The sequence below is a fragment of the Gigantopelta aegis genome, chromosome 8 (genome assembly GCF_016097555.1).
Source record: "Gigantopelta aegis isolate Gae_Host chromosome 8, Gae_host_genome, whole genome shotgun sequence".
NCBI lineage: Eukaryota > Metazoa > Mollusca > Gastropoda > Neomphalida > Peltospiridae > Gigantopelta > Gigantopelta aegis.
In genome coordinates, this window is record NC_054706.1 from 7,889,107 (window position 1) to 7,907,005 (window position 17,899).

A 17,899-nucleotide genomic window follows, 5' to 3' on the forward strand; every position below is an offset into this window, starting at 1 on the left:
TCGTCATTCTTTGTGACTCTGACGGAGTGCTGTGTATAGAAAATCTCTTCGAACTGGAAGAAAAGGAATGTCAAAAGACACCGAACAACATGACACATGAGTTTCAGAGGGAAAAACAATGTACAACTATTCATTTATGGGAGTGGGAGTGGCAGTCCGCCTAAATACAAACCTACATGATGGTGCTTCGTGGTAAGAATATAATGTTACAGATATTTAACGACACCCCAGCACGAAACATATTCGTGGTAAGAAGTCACGACCTTGTCAAAACGTCCCTTTGCCTCTGCTTTGTGCAGAGATACGAATGTTTTTTGTGGTGACGGTTTTGTCGTTCAGATTCGATTAGTAGCAAAGGTACTGTTACACTATTCAATAATAAACAGGACAGCACATGCCACGGTCTTTGGTATATCAAAATTGATATCGGTGACGTAGTTGATACACCATCGGCCTTGATGCTGGTAGCTACTGAGTTCACATCCCATCAATACCCATCACGACTGTTTAAACGTCCATTGAGCTCTATCTTGTGCAAGGTTAGATCTGTGAAATCGATCTTGGGAGCGGCAGTTCTCCTGACAAAAATGTAGGAAGGATTTCTACTGAGCACAAGAACCGAAAACTAGGAGTATTGTTAGTTTGTATTTAGAATAGATTTACTGGATTACAAACACTCAAATATGTGAAATGATAAACTGTGTATTAACCTGTAGTTCTCCTGAATATCTCAATAACTATTAATAATTTGTGTCTCTCTCTCTCTCTATCTGTCCGTCTCTCTCTCTCTCTCTGTGTGTCTCTCTCCCTCCCTCTCTGTCCCTTTCTCTGTGTCTCTCTCCCTCTCTCTGTGTCTCTCTCTTTCTCTCAAACACACACACACACACACACACACACACACACACACACACACACACACAGCACGACACAACACACACAAACCCCACAAAACATCCACGAAAATTAATGTTACCGCTAAATATATACTTATTTTTTTCGTGGTGTTTTTTTGTGTTATTGGGGTTTTTTTTTTGGGGGGGGGGGTCAGAATATTATCCCGAAAGTGGCAGTCCTCCTTTATATGAAGCACCTGGCTGTCAATTCAGATTACACGTACATGCTTGTAAAGACTGGATAAAGCCTAACTATCGACACGCATCGCTCATCACCACAGCTAAAATCTTGTAGTAAAACGTTAATTTGTATAGTATGCATTGTCGTGCTTCTGGGTACCGTACCACGAACTAGAAGGCCCGATGTTGTGTGTCTATCGGAGTCTTTTCTAAATACCTTGGATTTAGAGCCGATATTATGCTGTTACCTAGGATTTACGGTCTATGCTAATTATGCTAATAATAATATTCCAAAAATATACACGCCACAGTGCAAAGCCAGTGCATATACGCAGTGACTTTCCACGCACTTAACACAACGAGGTTAAAGGGACATTCCTGAATTTGCTGCATTGTAAGATGTTTTCAACTAATAAAATATTTCTACGATTAAACTTACATATTAAATATATTGTCTTGTTTAGAATATCAGTGTCTGTATATTCAATGTGTTTCTGGTCGTCTTAATATTTGTAAGAAGCCCAAACTGGATTTTGTCTTCAAATAATTTGATATACTTACCATTTGTGACACCCAACAGCCGATGTGTAATTTTGTGCAGGGGTGTCGTTAAACATGCATTCATTCATTCAAATAATTTACGCTAATACAATAATTAGAACGATCAGAAACATGTTTAATATACATGTATAGCCAGTAATATGTTATGCAGGAAAATATATTTGATATGTAATTACAATCGTTTAAATATCTCTGTTATTCGATAACATCTTAAAAATTGTAGCAAACTCGGGAATGTCCCTTTAAGGCAAAACAATCCAGACGAAATTTAGATTATGTAGGGGTGGGACGTAACCCAGTTGTAACGCGTCCGCCTGATGCGCGGTCGGTCTAGGATCGATCCCAGTCGGTGAGCCCATTGGACTATTTCTCGTTCCAGCCAGTGCACTACGACTGATATATTAAAGGCCGTGATATGGGCTATCCTGTCTGTGGGATGGTGGATATAAACAATCCCTTGCTACTAACGGAAAACATGTAGCGGGTTTCCTCTCTAAGACTGTAAGAATTACCAAATGTTTGACACATAATAGGCGAGGATTAATAATTCAAAGTGGTATTGTTAAAGAAAACAAACTTTACTTTTAGATTTTATTTCAATATAATTTTAACTTTCGTGCATATATCCGCTTTTAAAGATTCAAACACGCTGTCATGGACACAAACCTCAGCTGTCTTGGATATCTGTCATGGACGGGAATTTGTATCCTAGGACAAGTTAAGCCAGACCGAGCAGAAAAGCGTCCACTAGACTGATTTGTGCGCTTCACGGTAAACTAAATGGCCACGTCGTGAACCAATCAAATAGTTCACTGTAGATGTCTTACAACATTCAAATAAGTTGTTAAAACTGAACGTATGTTCCGGGAGGAGTCGGTAGCGAGATATGAACCCATCGCCTACTAATCTTAAGACCGGTGACTTCACCACTGCACAGTTAATCACTACACTATTAATCATCGGCTATTGGTTGTCAAACATTTGGTAAATTTGACATATAGTGATATAGTGACAAGTCTTAGAGAAGAAACCCGCTACATTTTTCATTAGTATCAAGGGATCTTTTATATTCACCATCCCAAAGAAAAGATAGCACATACTTTGACCTTTGATATACCAGTCATGGTGCACTGGGTGGAACGAGAAATAGCCCAATGGGCCCACAGACAGTGGTCGATCCTAAACCGACCGTGCATCAGGCGAGCGCTTTACTATTGGACTACGCCCTTCCCACCCAACGAAATGTGTATTTTAGCAAAACCACAAATACTGAAGTCCACGAATTTAAGTACCCAACGAAATGTGTATTTAAGTACCCAACAAAATGTGTATTTTAGCAAAACCACAGATACTGAAGTCCACGAATTTAAGTACCCAACGAAATGTGTATTTAAGTACCCAACGAAATGTGTATTTAAGTATCCAACGAAATGTGTATTTAAGTACCCAACGAAATGTGTATTTAAGCAAAACCACAAATACTGAAGTCCACGAAAACAAGATAAGAAGACAAAAAGAGAATACTTTCACATTAAGGACGCCCATCCCATAAATGTGTAACCGGTTAAAATCTGTCACGAGTGACAGAGATCCGGACACATCACACGATTATTCATCCGCCGTTCAAGTATACTCGGCCACAAAAGAAACGCGAACATTAATTGAGTTTTGTTTAATGTATTTAAAAGTATTCAATTACAATCCGATTAGTGTTTGTGTTTGTTCAAATGACCAGTGTCTTGTAAACATTGTACACCCATTTTGACATTGACAGTCTATTAAATATTCATTTTTATTTTGTTCTTCAGTATATTATACCGCTAGAAATAGATACGAGGAACATTCAGAAAGTCGGAAACTGGGCCTATTTTCACCTTGAACCAGGTTACACTTTTCATCAGCATGTTTCAGCATAGTAACCTTGTACTACAATCCTTTTAGTCTAGCGCTGCTCTGGTTTCGTTATCCCATCGTGATAGAATACTTTGTTTTGTTTTATTTGTTTTTCTACTTTTATTTTATTTTGGAACCCCAGTTCGTTTTCTACAGCATAATACGTTATCGGTGGAACCAAGATTTCCCCGTAACTCGGTTTTGATTCAGGAAATAAATATTTCTGATAATGTAAGGTCAGATGAATAAGGAGGATGTACGGTTAGATGAGTAAAGAGGATGTAAGGTCAGATGAATAAGGAGGATGCATGGTTAGATGAATAAGGAGGATGTACAGTTAGATGAATAAGGAGGATGTATGGTTAGATGAATAAGGAGGATGTACAGTTAGATGAATAAGGAGGATGTACAGTTAGATGAATAAGGAGGATGTACGGTCAGATGAATAAGGAGGATGTACGGTCAGATGAATAAGGAGGATGTATGGTTAGATGAATAAGGAGGATGTACAGTTAGATGAATAAGGAGGATGTACGGCCAGATGAATAAGGAGGATGTATGGTTAGATGAATAAGGAGGATGTATGGTTAGATGAATAAGGAGGATGTATGGTTAGATGAATAAGGAGGATGTACAGTTAGATGAATAAGGAGGATGTACGGTCAGATGAATAAGGAGGATGTACGGTCAGATGAATAAGGAGGATGTACAGTTAGATGAATAAGGAGGATGTATGGTTAGATGAGTAAAGAGGATGTATGGTTAGATGAATAAGGATGATGTACGGTCAGATGAATAAGAAAGATGTACGGTCAGATGAATAAGATAATGTAAGGTTAGATGAATAAGAAGGATGTACGGTTAGATGAATAAGGAGGATGTAAGGTTAGATGAATAAGAAGGATGTAAGGTTAGATGGAGGATGTACGGTTAGATGAATAAGGAGGATGTAAAGTTAAATGAATAAGGAGGATGTACGGTTAGATGAATAAGAAGGATGTAAGCCAGTAAGATCAGATGAATAAGGATAATGTAAGGTCAGACGAATAAGAAGGATGTACGGTTAGATGAATAAGGATGGTGTACGGTCAGATGAATAAGAAGGATGTACGGTTAGATGATTAAGGATGATGTACGGTCAGATGAATAAGAAGGATGTATGGTTAGATGAAAAAGAAGGATGTACGGTTAGATGAATAAGGAGGATGTACGGTTAGATGAATAAGGAGGATGTACGGTCAGATGAATAAGGAGGATGTAAGGTCAGATGAATAAGGAGGATGTACGGTCAGATGAATAAGGAGGATGTAAGGTTAGATGAATAAGGAGGATGTAAGGTTAGAAGAATAAGGAGGATGTACGGTTAGATGAATAAAGATGATGTACGGTTAGATGAATAAGGAGGATGTAAGGTCAGGTGAATAAGGAGGATGTAAGGTAAGATGAAAAAGGATGATGTAAGGTCAGAAAGAAAGAAAGAAATGTTTTATTTAACGACGCACTCAACACATTTTATTTACGGTTATATAGCGTCAGACATATGGTTAAGGACCACACAGATTCTAAGAGGAAACCCGCTGTCGCCACTACATGGGCTACTCTTCCGATTAGCAGCAAGGGATCTTTTATTTGCGCTTCCCACAGGCAGGATAGCACAAACCATGGCCTTTGTTGAACCAGTTATGGATCACTGGTCGGTGCAAGAGGTTTACACCTACCCATTGAGCCTTGCGGAGCACTCACTCAGGGTTTGGAGTCGGTATCTGGATTAAAAATCCCATGCCTCGACTGGTGTAACGTCAGATGAATAAGGAAGATGTACGGTCAGATGAATAAGAAGGATGTACGGTTAGATGAATAAGGAGGATGTACGGTCAGATGAATAAGGAAGATGTACGGTCAGATGAATAAGTAGGATGTAAGGTAAGATGAATAAGGAAGATGTACGGTCAGATGAATAAGTAGGATGTAAGGTTAGATGAATAAGGAGGATGTAAGGTAAGATGAATAAGGAAGATGTACGGTCAGATGAATAAGTAGGATGTAAGGTTAGATGAATAAGGATGATGTAAGGTAAGATGAATAAGAAAGATGTACGGTTAGATGAATAAGTAGGATGTAAGGTAAGATGAATAAGGAGGATGTACGATTAGATGAATAAGGATGATGTACGGTTAGATGAATAAGGAGGATATACGGTTAGATGAATAAGGAGGACGGGGAAGCATCTAAAAGCTTCATTCAGTTGCTGTTGTTACTCTTAAAGCTATCATCTCGAGTATACTTTTAATATTTAATTGTTAAGTCATGCCCCGCAAACAAACCTTTTTTTTTAAAACTGTATTAAATTTGATAAAATCATCCATCCATCCATCAATATATACATACATAGTGTGGGTTGACCTTCCCCCGCCCCAATGTGGGTTGCCCCCCCCCCCCCCCCCTCTGCCCCCAAATATAAAGTCCTGACTACGCCAGTGTTAACAGTCGATTGTGTATTTTCAGTTTCTTCTTATAACGCCCTATTTTTCTACGTCACAAAAAATACAAAGTTATGATGGCGGGTCGCCATCTGACATGTTTAGTTGAAAAATCTACATAAACGTTAATGTCGATGTCACTTGAATAAAGGTAGCCGACCTTATCCATTGACAGCGAAAACACATACGTTTACTAAAACTGTATCTGTGTTTGTCTTTTGCATTAATAAGCCAGGTTAAAGAACGAGGAACCGAGACTACACGTTTAAAATAGATAGTTTAAAAGACACAAACAAAACAACAACAAATCTTTCGTGCATATTTTAATATTTAAGCAATTAAAATACATATTTAGTTTTGCTTTTGGTTCGTGGCGAGCCATTCTTCAGTTTTCATTACATGTTAGGTATATAAACTAGGTTGCGACCAAATACAGTGTTCGCCAAATCGACGCTCTTCGTACAAGCCGTACCACACCTGTATAATTACACAATGTACGCATAATCCAAACGATCGACCAAACCAACGCGAGTGAAAGAACGAACGAACGAACTGGCGAAGAAACGAACTAGTGAGGGAACAAACGCACGAAGGAACGACAAACAAACAAAACACAAGCTACAACAGCAATAATAATAATAATAATAATAATAATAAATAAATAAATAAATAAATGTTTTTTAAATTAAAATTTAAAAACGTGTTTGTTGGCACCAAGCTGTGTTTGTGTTTTGCATTATCCCACAGACTGATGGAGAGACGAGATTGGAGTCTGAAGGACACTTTACACTAAGTAAGTATAGCAGTGCTCATAGGTGGTTACCCTTGGCTATTCAGTGCTTTAAAGCTACACACTGAGAAATTGTTCTCCTTCCGTGACAAAACATACAATAACTATAACATGTTTACAACTAACAGATTTTTTTTTTTTTTTTTTGGATTCAGTCGCAAATATAGGTCAAACACAAATGTATTAACTCTTCATTAAATGTTCAAAACTCGAGGCGCCTCCATTATATACGGTTTAATGCCACAATGTATTAAAACATGGCTACAGGCTTGTTTTATCGTGTCATTGCAAAGGATAGCGAAAACACACGTGTTTATTAAATCTGTTTTTGTTTTGCGATGGCATAAAGATGACGGTGTGAGATTGTCGCTTTAAGAAAACCACAACATACACTCGATGACGTTGAAACAAAACGGTTTTCCTGATGGCGCATCTCAAATTATTGATAGAAAATACCATCAAGATGAGAAACATGCGATAACCGCCATTTTGTCTGTTCTCCAGAGAGCTCTTTACTTGATTCTGACATAAACGAGAAGCAAACAAAACGGCGACTGTTAAATAAGCTGAAAGAACCTCTATTTACAATAATAAACAGTTACCGCCAGTCAGGACCCATAAAGCTAAATCTTAATTTTACATCTTCAAAGTCTGGAGTACGTACTCACATTTTAGAGCATATAGCCAGTACAAATCGAATGGTTGTTTAACGGCATCACTAGAGTACACTGGTTATTATTAATCGTAGGCTGTTCGGTGCCAAACGTTCTTACACACCCGTTGGTGAAAACATCATATATTATTTTTGATAACACATAGTTGTTTACACACATACGTGTGTTAACAATTTTAAGACATACGACTGGCTGCTCATATGTGATGACCAGATCACCAGTGCCAAACATCCAATGAAAACCAACACGGTGGAAATTACACTGTGACGTATAGTTAACCTGGTAATCATTTGTCTGTGACGCGTAAGTTAGCTACAAGTGCAAAGGCTGTAAATAACTTTGAGTCGAAAAAGATGTTAAAATTTGCTTAAAACCTGATTTTTGAAGATATGTAAGAAATAGAATAATACATTCGTGTCCGTTAGATATCACAACTCGTTGTTTAAAAACGATTCAAACTCGCTTTCGTTCGTTAGATACATTTTAAAACAACTCGTTATGAGATAAATGGTATCTAACGGCCACTCATGTATTATTCTCTATTTCTCACACACAAACCTAAGACGAAACTCGCTACCTCTTTCGACTAAATTCAAAGGATCCGTTATATGCACTTCACCACAGACAAAACATCGACAATGGCCTTTGATATACCAGACGTGGGAGCACTGGTTGGAACGTCAAGAAACTCAATGGGTCTATCGAGTGGGTTTGATCCTACCACTCAAGTAACTACCGACTGAGCTAAAGTTAAAGTTTGTTTTGTTTAACGACACCACTAGAGCACATTGATGTATTAATCATCGGCTATTGGATGTCAAACATTTTGGTAATTTTGACATATGGTTTAGAGAGGAAACCTGCTACATTTTTTTTCCATTAGCAGCAAGGAATCTTTTATATTCACCATCTCACAGACAGGATAACACATACCACAGCCTTTGATATACCAGTCGCCGTGCACTGGCTGGAACAAGAAATAGCCCAGTGAGTCCACCGACGGGAATAGATCCTAGACCGACCGCGCATAATGCGAGCGCTTTACCACTGGGCTACGTCCCGCCCACGTAATTGTAAATGACTTGTGCCAACGTGTGCCAGCAGTGACGTGTGCCAGCAGTGGGGTGCCAGCAGTGACGTGTGCCAGCAGTGACGTGTGCCAGCAGTGATACAGACAGACAGACGGACAGAGAGAGAGAGAGAGAGAGAGAGAGAGAGAGAGAGAGAGAGAGAGAGAGAGAGAGAGAGAGAGACAGAGAGAGAGAGGATAGAGAGACGGAGAGAGAGATATATACAGACAGACTGACAGAGAGAGAGAGAGAGAGAGAGAGAGAGAGAGAGAGAGAGAGAGAGAGAGAGAGAGAGAGAGAGAGAGAGAGAGAGAGAGAGAGAGAGAGAGAGAGAGAGAGAGACAGACAGACAGACAGACAGACATGCAGGCAGAGAGAGAGAGAGAGAGAGAGAGAGAGAGAGAGAGAGAGAGAGAGAGAGAGAGAGAGAGAGAGAGAGAGAGAGAGAGAGAGAGAGAGAGAGAGAGAGAGAGAGAGAGAGAGAGAGAGAGAGAGAAAGACAGACAGACAGACATGCAGGCAGAGAGAGAGAGAGAGAGAGAGAGAGAGAGAGAGAGAGAGGGATAGAGAGAAAGAGAGAGAGAGGATAGAGAGAGGGAGAGAGAGATATACAGACAGACGGACAGAGCGGGAGAGACAGACAGACAGACAGACAGAGAGAGAGAGCGAGAGAGAGAGAGAGAGAGAGAGAGAGAGAGAGAGAGAGAGAGAGAGAGAGAGAGAGCGAGACAGACAGAGAGATACACAGACAGACAGACAGAGACAGACATACAGACAGACACACACACACACACAGCCACACACACACACACACACACAGATGCCTTAACAAAGGCATGTATTCACTTTCACCGGTCATGAGGCATTGCATGGATGGGATCTATTGCACTACAGGTCAATGTTCTTTCAAAATGAAAAAGTTTGAAAGTTGAAAGCACCGTGCATACATAATTTATAGTACAACTGTTACCTATATGCACAATCCGTGGCCTGTTATATACTCCTTCTGTAGACAGGGCAATATGTACCATGAACTTTAATACACTAGTCGAGAAACTCGGCTAGGAAAGAGAAAAAATGAGTAGCATCGATATTTCTCCTTTTTTGGTTACGTGAACAAAGCTCGGTAAAGCTAATTTTCTTGAACAACTGGTGTAAAGCAATCGAGCAATGGAAACTCAGTCTTTATAGTACATTTATAGTAAAGCCTGTTTTTGTTTTATCATCGTCTTGTACGCATTTCTGTGTATGTCCCCTGCGCGTGCTGTAACCTCACCGTGGTGCAGGGGTGTAACATTCTCTTTGAGAATGGCCAATACAGCACAAATTGAAATTTTGAGTAAAAGTCAGTATCTATCTGTGATATTTGTATTTTTGCACAGTTCTTTAAACTGTTTTTATTTAAATCTTTAATTTTTATATTGATGTTGATCATCACTTTATTTGTTTGCATTACCATAGTTTGACACCCAATAGCCGATGTATTTTTCGTGCTGGGGTGTCGTTAAACACGTTCTCAGTGGATCCATTCAACTGATTGGATTTTTTTCTCGCTCCAACCAGTGCACCACAACTGGTCAAAGGCCGGGGTATGTGTTTTCCTGTCTGTGGGGAAGTGCATGTAAAAGATCCCTTTCTGCATTAGGAATGTAGTGGATTTCCTCTGATGACTACGTGTCAGAATCACCAAATGTTGACATCCAATAATCCAATGTGCTCTAGTGTTGTCGTTAAGCAAAACATGTTTTTTCTTTTTATGCACATTCCTACATACCACGGCCTTTGATATAACAGTCATGGGGCACTTGTTGGGATGGGGGGGGGGTGGGGGCAATCAAAGAATGAGTTCACTGATGTGATTCGATCCTACGACGCACGCGCCTCAGCCGAGCGTCGTACCGACTGAGCCAGATTTTCTCTTCCACCAACCCTCATTATAGATACAAATACCATATTTTGCTATTTTTACGTTCTATTTTTGTGGCATAATTTAATTTGCCAAACTTTTTTATTCTTTATTATTCTGGATTTTGGCAAATATTTACCCATATAGACTAATATGTTATAGAACAGCATTCATTACATACAAACATAGGCTAAGAGAAGTCTACAAAATCTACGAGTTGGTATTAGGTATAAATTAGCATAAAAACGAGCTGATATTCATGCAATTACAAAATAATAATAATAATAATAATAATAATAATAATAATAATAATAATGATAAATAAATAAATAAATAATAATGATTAAAGAAATATTCTTGAAAGATACTTGCCACAATTTTATGATAATAGTGGTGCGGGACATAGCCCAGCGGTAAAGGCTTTCTTGATGCGCTGTCGGTCTAGGATCGATCCCCGTCGGTGGGCCCATTGGGCCTATTTCTCGTTTCAGCCAGTGCACGAAAGAAAGAAAGAAATGTTTTATTTAACGACGCACTCAACACATTTTACTTACGGTTATATGGCTCAGACATATGGTTTAGGACCACACAGATTTTGAGAGGAAACCAGCTGTCACCACTACATGGGCTACTCTTTCCGATTGGCAGCAAGGGATCTTTTATTTGCGCTTCCCACAGGCAGGATAGCACAAACCATGGCATTTGTTGAACCAGTTATGGATCACTGGTCGGTGCAAGTGGTTTACACCTACCCATTGAGCCTTGCGGAGCACTCACTCAGGGTTTGGAGTAGGTATCTGGATTAAAAATCCCATAGTACATACGAAATATACACGCTAATTTACATAACAAAATTAATCATGTATTCGTATTGCACAGAAATATATATACACACTCAAGACAAAACATAAGGCAGCATACATTGGTTCATACAAATAAATAAAATGACTAAAAATATATTTCCTGAATTTCAAGAAGACACGTTTGAGGTTTATGACAAACAAACATTTTGTTTTGTACATGCGATTTTAGGATAAACAGAAAAAGATCATTCGAAATATACTACAAAGACTGAGTTACTATGTTTTCATTTGACCGACACGGCTTTGCCAGATCTGGAGATAATTTGTTGAAAAGAAGAATAATGCACCTTTCCGATTGGATAACCTCAATCATATTCGGCTAACACAGGACAGGCTATTTATTTACAGGCGTTGGAAGCGCATAAGATGAGGGCTTTGGACGTCCTATATGAAAATAGAAATTGTCACATGAGCGGCAGTTAGAAACCATTATCTAACGAGCAAAAGCAAGCTAAATTGGGTACGTGTTTAAACGAGTTGTACGATAATATAAATGGTATTTAACGAACACGAATGTAGTAGTATTTTTCTTACAAATGCTAAAAAAACAGGTTTAAAATAAATGTATACGTCTTTCCCAACTAAAACTTATTTACGGGGCTTGCGTATACAAAACTTATGCATGGCAGAGCAAAAAGTTCCCGATTAATTTACACGTCACAGAAAAAGCAACTTCGATCGTGCTTTTGTTTCATTAGATGATATGGCTGTGGCAACCGGGTCATCACCTAGGAGCAGCTAACCACATGTCTTTGACTCGATAACATACATATGTATGTTATTGCCATGTGATACCATAAATAACGAATGATGTTGTTACCAACATATTAATATTTAATAGTTCGTTCCTCCACCCTCGGATGCTGTCATCTTCAGAAGCCTATGATTTACTCTGTCTCTGTCTCTCTGTCTCTCTCTCTCTCTCTCTCTCTCTCTCTCTCTCTCTCTCTCTCTCTCCTTCCTCTCATCTCTCCTCCCGATCGTCCCTCTCTCCTCATCTCTCTCCATCTCTCTCTCTCTCTCTCTCTTCCTCTCTCTCTCTCTCTCTCTCTCTCTCTCTCCTCCTGTCAACATAACCATACTTATTTGACCAAACTGTCGTCGTTGACTATGTACTATCTTTTTCTTTGTGTTTGATTTTGACATCTAGGTCATCACTAAGGAGCAGCCAATGACATGGGTTTTTTTTAAACGATAACCTACATATGAGGGATATAGCCATGTGATACCACAACTCTGACACATTGTTCTCTCCCACATGTGTGTAACGAATACAGTGAACACACATGTATCAACACGCTGTCGGGGTCTGTACATCACGTCACACGCATCTGGTACAGGGATGTTGTAAGAGGATATTATACGGCGCGCTGTGCAGTATGGATTTTTATTGTACGACTGGCCGCCGGTGTGAAACGCCATATTGGAGAAGCCGTCGCCTGGGCACAGCGTACTGCTACGCTCTGTGCGGGGAGAGAACAATGAAGGCAGAAACTAATCCATGACCATTTTATTGCCAGAGTTTACGTCGAATTCTCCAGTTTCGTAAACACAATCTGTTGCCTAAATTTATTTAAATGTGACCGAGCAGCGTCTGCCGTATCACTGTTTATCGTGGGTATGCTGCTTTAAGTTACCACACGGCTTGCATGTGCGAATTACACGCGTAGCGTACTTTTATTTATTTGTGTGCTCATATTCAATTAAAGGTTCTATCTCAAAGCTGCATAATGGCGGATGACGCAAACTTATTTATTAACTTTTACTTTGAAATGTAAACATTAAAACTTCAGCTATATATTATGTTTTAACGGCATTTAGTTGAAGGGGTAATGTTTACCTTTCAAAGCAAAAGTCAATAAATAACTTTGTCGAAAAGCCGCCATCTTGTAACTTTGTTATTGCACCTAATTAGTTGTCTTAGTTTTGTAACTAGTAACGGTCGTATAATATGATCCAAATGTATTTCATGCCAGGGGACGCACAAGCACTACCCGATTCCAGCTCCCAATTTCAGAAACTAACCGGACTACACTTAAAAAAAATCTGTTGGCTGTTCGAGAAAATTAGCTCCAAACGCTCTCTCACTGTGTGTGTGTGTGTGTGTGTGTGTGTGAGAGAGAGAGAGAGAGAGAGAGAGAGAAGAGAGAGAGAGAGAGAGAGAGAGAGAGAGAGATAGCCGGAGTAGAGAGAGGGAAACGGAGAGCGAGGTGGGGGGGGGGGGGGGGGGGGTGAGTCTTAATGTCTATGTGTGTGTTTTAAAGAAATTATTTCAGTGAAAATCATGGGTGGTGAAAATTGCCTCCAGGAACAGCACTAACATAAAACAAATAAGAAAAAAGGAATTCCTATGGTGTAGTCGGTAACGGCGAGGTGTCACTGATACTGGAATTCGACGGTTTGGTCATTAACGGGATGTCGACGGCTCATCGATCCCATCAATCTCGTTGATTTGTTTCCCGTGTGCTCCAACCGGCGGCCCCGTTTCGTCAGTCACGCTAGGCGACCGTTATTGAACCGGCGCGGTAACCCGAGCCCGCCGAGTCGGTAACTCCACCTCTACCCAACACACACAGCGCCGGCTGTAATAGAGCGCAACACAATGCGGCGATCGGTCGGGTTCGTGTACCGTATTTCACATAATGTTCGTTTAAAAATAATAATTAAAAAAGAGAAGAAAGTTGCTGATGGCGGGAGAGACGGAAGGAAGGAATGAAGAAAGAAAGAAAGAAAGAATGATTGAAAGAAAAAATAAAGAAAAGTAGAAAAGAAAGAAAGCAAGAAGGAAGGAAGAAAAAAGAAAGAAAAAAAAAGAAAGGAAGGAACCAAAAGACCAAAGAAAGGTGAAAGAAAAAAGGAAAGATAAAAATGAAAAAGACAGCTAATTTCAATGATTAATCAAATTACATTAGTACGAATCGCCTTTTAATAAAAAGAAACTATAACAGCGCCCGCAACAACAACAACAATGTCGCCCCTCCCCAATGACCTCATTTTCTTGCAACCCTAACGGGATTGACTAAGGTGGGGTTTGTTTGGGTGCCTCTCAATGTAAATTCTGGCAACCCTAACGCGATTGACTAAGGTGGGGTTTGTTTGGGTGCCCCTCAATGTAAATTCTGGCAACCCTAACGCGATTGACTAAGGTGGGGGTTTGTTTGGGTGCCCCTCAATGTAAATTCTGGCAACCCTAACGCGATTGACTAAGGTGGGGTTTGTTTGGGTGCCCCTCAATGTAAATTCTGGCAACCCTAACGGGATTGACTAAGGTGTGGTTTGTTTGGGTGCCCCTCAATGTAAATTATGGCAACCCTAACGGGATTGACTAAGGTGGGGGTTTGTTTGGGTGCCCCTCAATGTAAATTCTGGCAACCCTAACGCGATTGACTAAGGTGGGGTTTGTTTGGGTGCCCCTCAATGTAAATTCTGGCAACCCTAACGGGATTGACTAAGGTGGGGTTTGTTTGGGTGCCCCTCAATGTAAATTCTGGCAACCCTAACGGGATTGACTAAGGTGGGGTTTGTTTGGGTGCCCCTCAATGTAAATTCTGGCAACCCTAACGGGATTGACTAAGGTGGGGTTTGTTTGGGTGCCTCTCAATGTAAATTCTGGCAACCCTAACGCGATTGACTAAGGTGGGGGTTTGTTTGGGTGCCCCTCAATGTAAATTCTGGCTACGCTAGTGTTCTGTCAGTTATGGGTATTCGTTTTTAAAATGAATTCAATAAATTAATCACTAATAGGCCCTACTTAACTTGGCGACATATTTCACGAAGGATGGCCCAGTGCGTAATTCAACCGGATGCTCCATCGCTTTCCAGGGCTGAAAATTGACTGAAGTTCCTGTCAGACATTCGGTCCAGTAAGCTAGAAATTCGTCCGGTACGAATGAAAACCTACCTGACCAAACATGCTCCTACCTGACCAAACATGCTCCTACCTGACCAAACATGCTCCTACGGTATAAAAACAAAACAATTGCTAGTCCGATGACCCCTTTCTTGTCTGGGACGGAGGAGCCGGCTGAGGCCGACACCTATGCCCAGGACAGGCGTGTGCTACAACAGCTTGCTCTGAAGGTGCACGTTAAATTCTCTGACCTGACCTCACCTGACCTAGTCCGACGGGAAGGCAGGCAAAATGATGTCCCCGCCCATGGTCATGTTGACCAGCGAAAAACGGTCGGGACGCAAGTATTTCCACCCTTGCTCTCAATTCTCGAACAATTCTGGATTACATTAGTCAATATTTAACTAAAATCTATATTTATGTGAACCTTTTTATCTCCCTATTCACACCTACGCATTACGACATGGACAATAAAGTAATATGAAGGGCTTGTACACAATACTTTTTTTTATAATCTCAGAAAACATTTCATTTGCTAAAGGCGCGTTCTCACAGTGTGGCTAATAGTAACGATTTGTAGCAAGTTATTTGATTGGTTAAGAGCTAACGAGTTGCCGTAGAAACATAGTACACGTCCTGCCGGTGGCTGGTAAATACAGGAGTCGTATCCTGGTACAGACTCCCACTTACACCGACGTTTAAAGAATATATGGCCAGGTTTAATGTCGCTACACCGATTTCTCTCTTACTAACAACTAACAACTAATTACCTTTCTTGGACAGACAACCCAAATATAGGTGAAGTGTGGCCATGACAGCGGGACCTTGAGTGGACAATAGAACGAAAATAAGTTAAAATGAACGAGTGAATCAGCGTCCGCTTGTAGAAATCCGAAAGCTAAAACTGCCCGTGCAATCAGTTAAAGGCATAGTCATACCAACAGTTACCTACTAAATGCAAATTGTTTGTTTGTTTAACGACACAACTAGAGCACATTAATTTAATAATCATCGGCTATTAGATGTCAAACATTTAGTAATTTCTGCCATGTAGTCTTAGAGAGGAAACCCGCTACATTTCTTCCATTAGTAGCAAGGGATCTTTTATCTGCACCATTCCACAGACAGGATAGTATATACCACGGCCTTTGATATACCAGTCGTGGCGCACTATCTAGAGTATATATGTTGCTGTCTTAAATGCCATGCAAATTTTAAATACTTTTCAAGATTTCAGTTCTAAACAGACAATAATCGTTTTAATTTGAAAACAGATAGTGTTAACCGGTGGTATCTTTTAAAACAATGGGTGAATTTATAAACTAATATGAAACTTATCTTCAATGTGATCAAGAAAGGTCTAGATCTTTGATGTAAGATGTGGTGGATTGTCACTGAACTTTAAAAGTGACATCACTAGTTTTTATACATGACGACGGCATTTTGTTCACTATTAGGGCCATTCTTTTATAATTAAAACTAGATATTACTTGCATTTTATTGTTTAAAATAACCACATCCGAAGTGCTACTGGTCATTCTGGTGCTTCTAACACCACGAAATAATGTTTCATATTTTTAAAAACACACTGACCTTGGAGAAGTAAAGGTTATGGAGTTGCGCTCCAGTCTATTTTTTATGGTATTTTCCCGTTTCAAAATAACAAACTTTTATTTCACTCTGTTGTAACTTTATCCTAATGTAATAGAAGTTTGCAGATTAACCCAACTTATTTTCACGGGTTGAAACTAGGGTAGCCTAGGCGACTTTAAATAATTAACACAAGCCAGGGAATGTTCGAGCATCTGATATACAACTGATATATCGTAAGATCGACCACAACAAATGGACTCGGAAAGATTGTTTAGTTTAACGACACCACTAGAGCACACTCATCTATTAATCATCGGCTATTGGATGACACACAGTTGCAATACTAGTAGCAAGGGATCTTTTATAGACAGAACAGCGCATACCACGGCCTTTGATATAACCAGTCGTGGGACACGGGTTGGAACAGGAAAAAACCCCAGTCAGAGAATGGTTTGAAAATGGACTCGATGTTTTCCGTCACAATCAAGGTCTCAAGAATGGTATATCAAAGACCATAGTATGTACTGTCTTGTCTAAGAAAAATGCATTAAAAAAATATTCCTGGTTTCTTTGCGAAAGGTGTAACTTGTGTTGCAGTTGCACCTCCACTCTATCTTTATATTTTTATCAGTGTATGTCTGTCTGCTTGTCACAGCCGTTCGGGCTCCCATTTCTGTGTGTGTGTGGGGGGGGGGGGGGGGCAGGCTTATTTTTGTCCGAATCAGGATAACAAAATTTAATTATATTAGCATTACGCAAAACAGCTATAAAGCTGTAAACAAATCACTATGCATTTTTAACAAGGATTAGAAGTGATATTGTAGGTAAATTGATGGAAATACATGGTAAAAAGGAAAGCTAATTTTGCTCGAATATCGCTCTTTGTTGCCCGAATTTAAGGATTTGTTCCAGCCGCGCGCGTGTGGGTGGGGGGGGGGGGGGGGGGGGGGGGAAGATCCTGTCTCGTACGTTTATGCTGTCTGTCTCTGTATCTGTCCCCTTGTTCTCTCTCTTCCAAGTATTGATATAACCTTATATGTTAGACAGTCAAAAATAGCCGTAGTAGTTTTAAAACGTGCTGAGGAATGAACACATCTAGTACATGTATTACTTTCGTCTTGTGATGCTGTGGGTTTCACTCGCTAA

General features: G+C 39.9%; 1 protein-coding gene across 1 annotated transcript in view; it reads left to right on the forward strand.

Moving 5' to 3' along the window:
• Positions 1–8,940: 8,940 nt before the first annotated feature.
• LOC121378702 (putative uncharacterized protein DDB_G0271982) overlaps positions 8,941–17,899 on the forward strand; it is a gene marked incomplete at its 5' end in the record, with an annotated part of 24,663 nt that continues 15,704 nt past the window's right edge. Inside the window, one exon of the mRNA XM_041506987.1 lies at positions 8,941–9,048. Within this exon, the coding sequence (XP_041362921.1) occupies positions 8,941–9,048 (108 nt within the window). The remainder of the gene's footprint in view (positions 9,049–17,899) is intronic.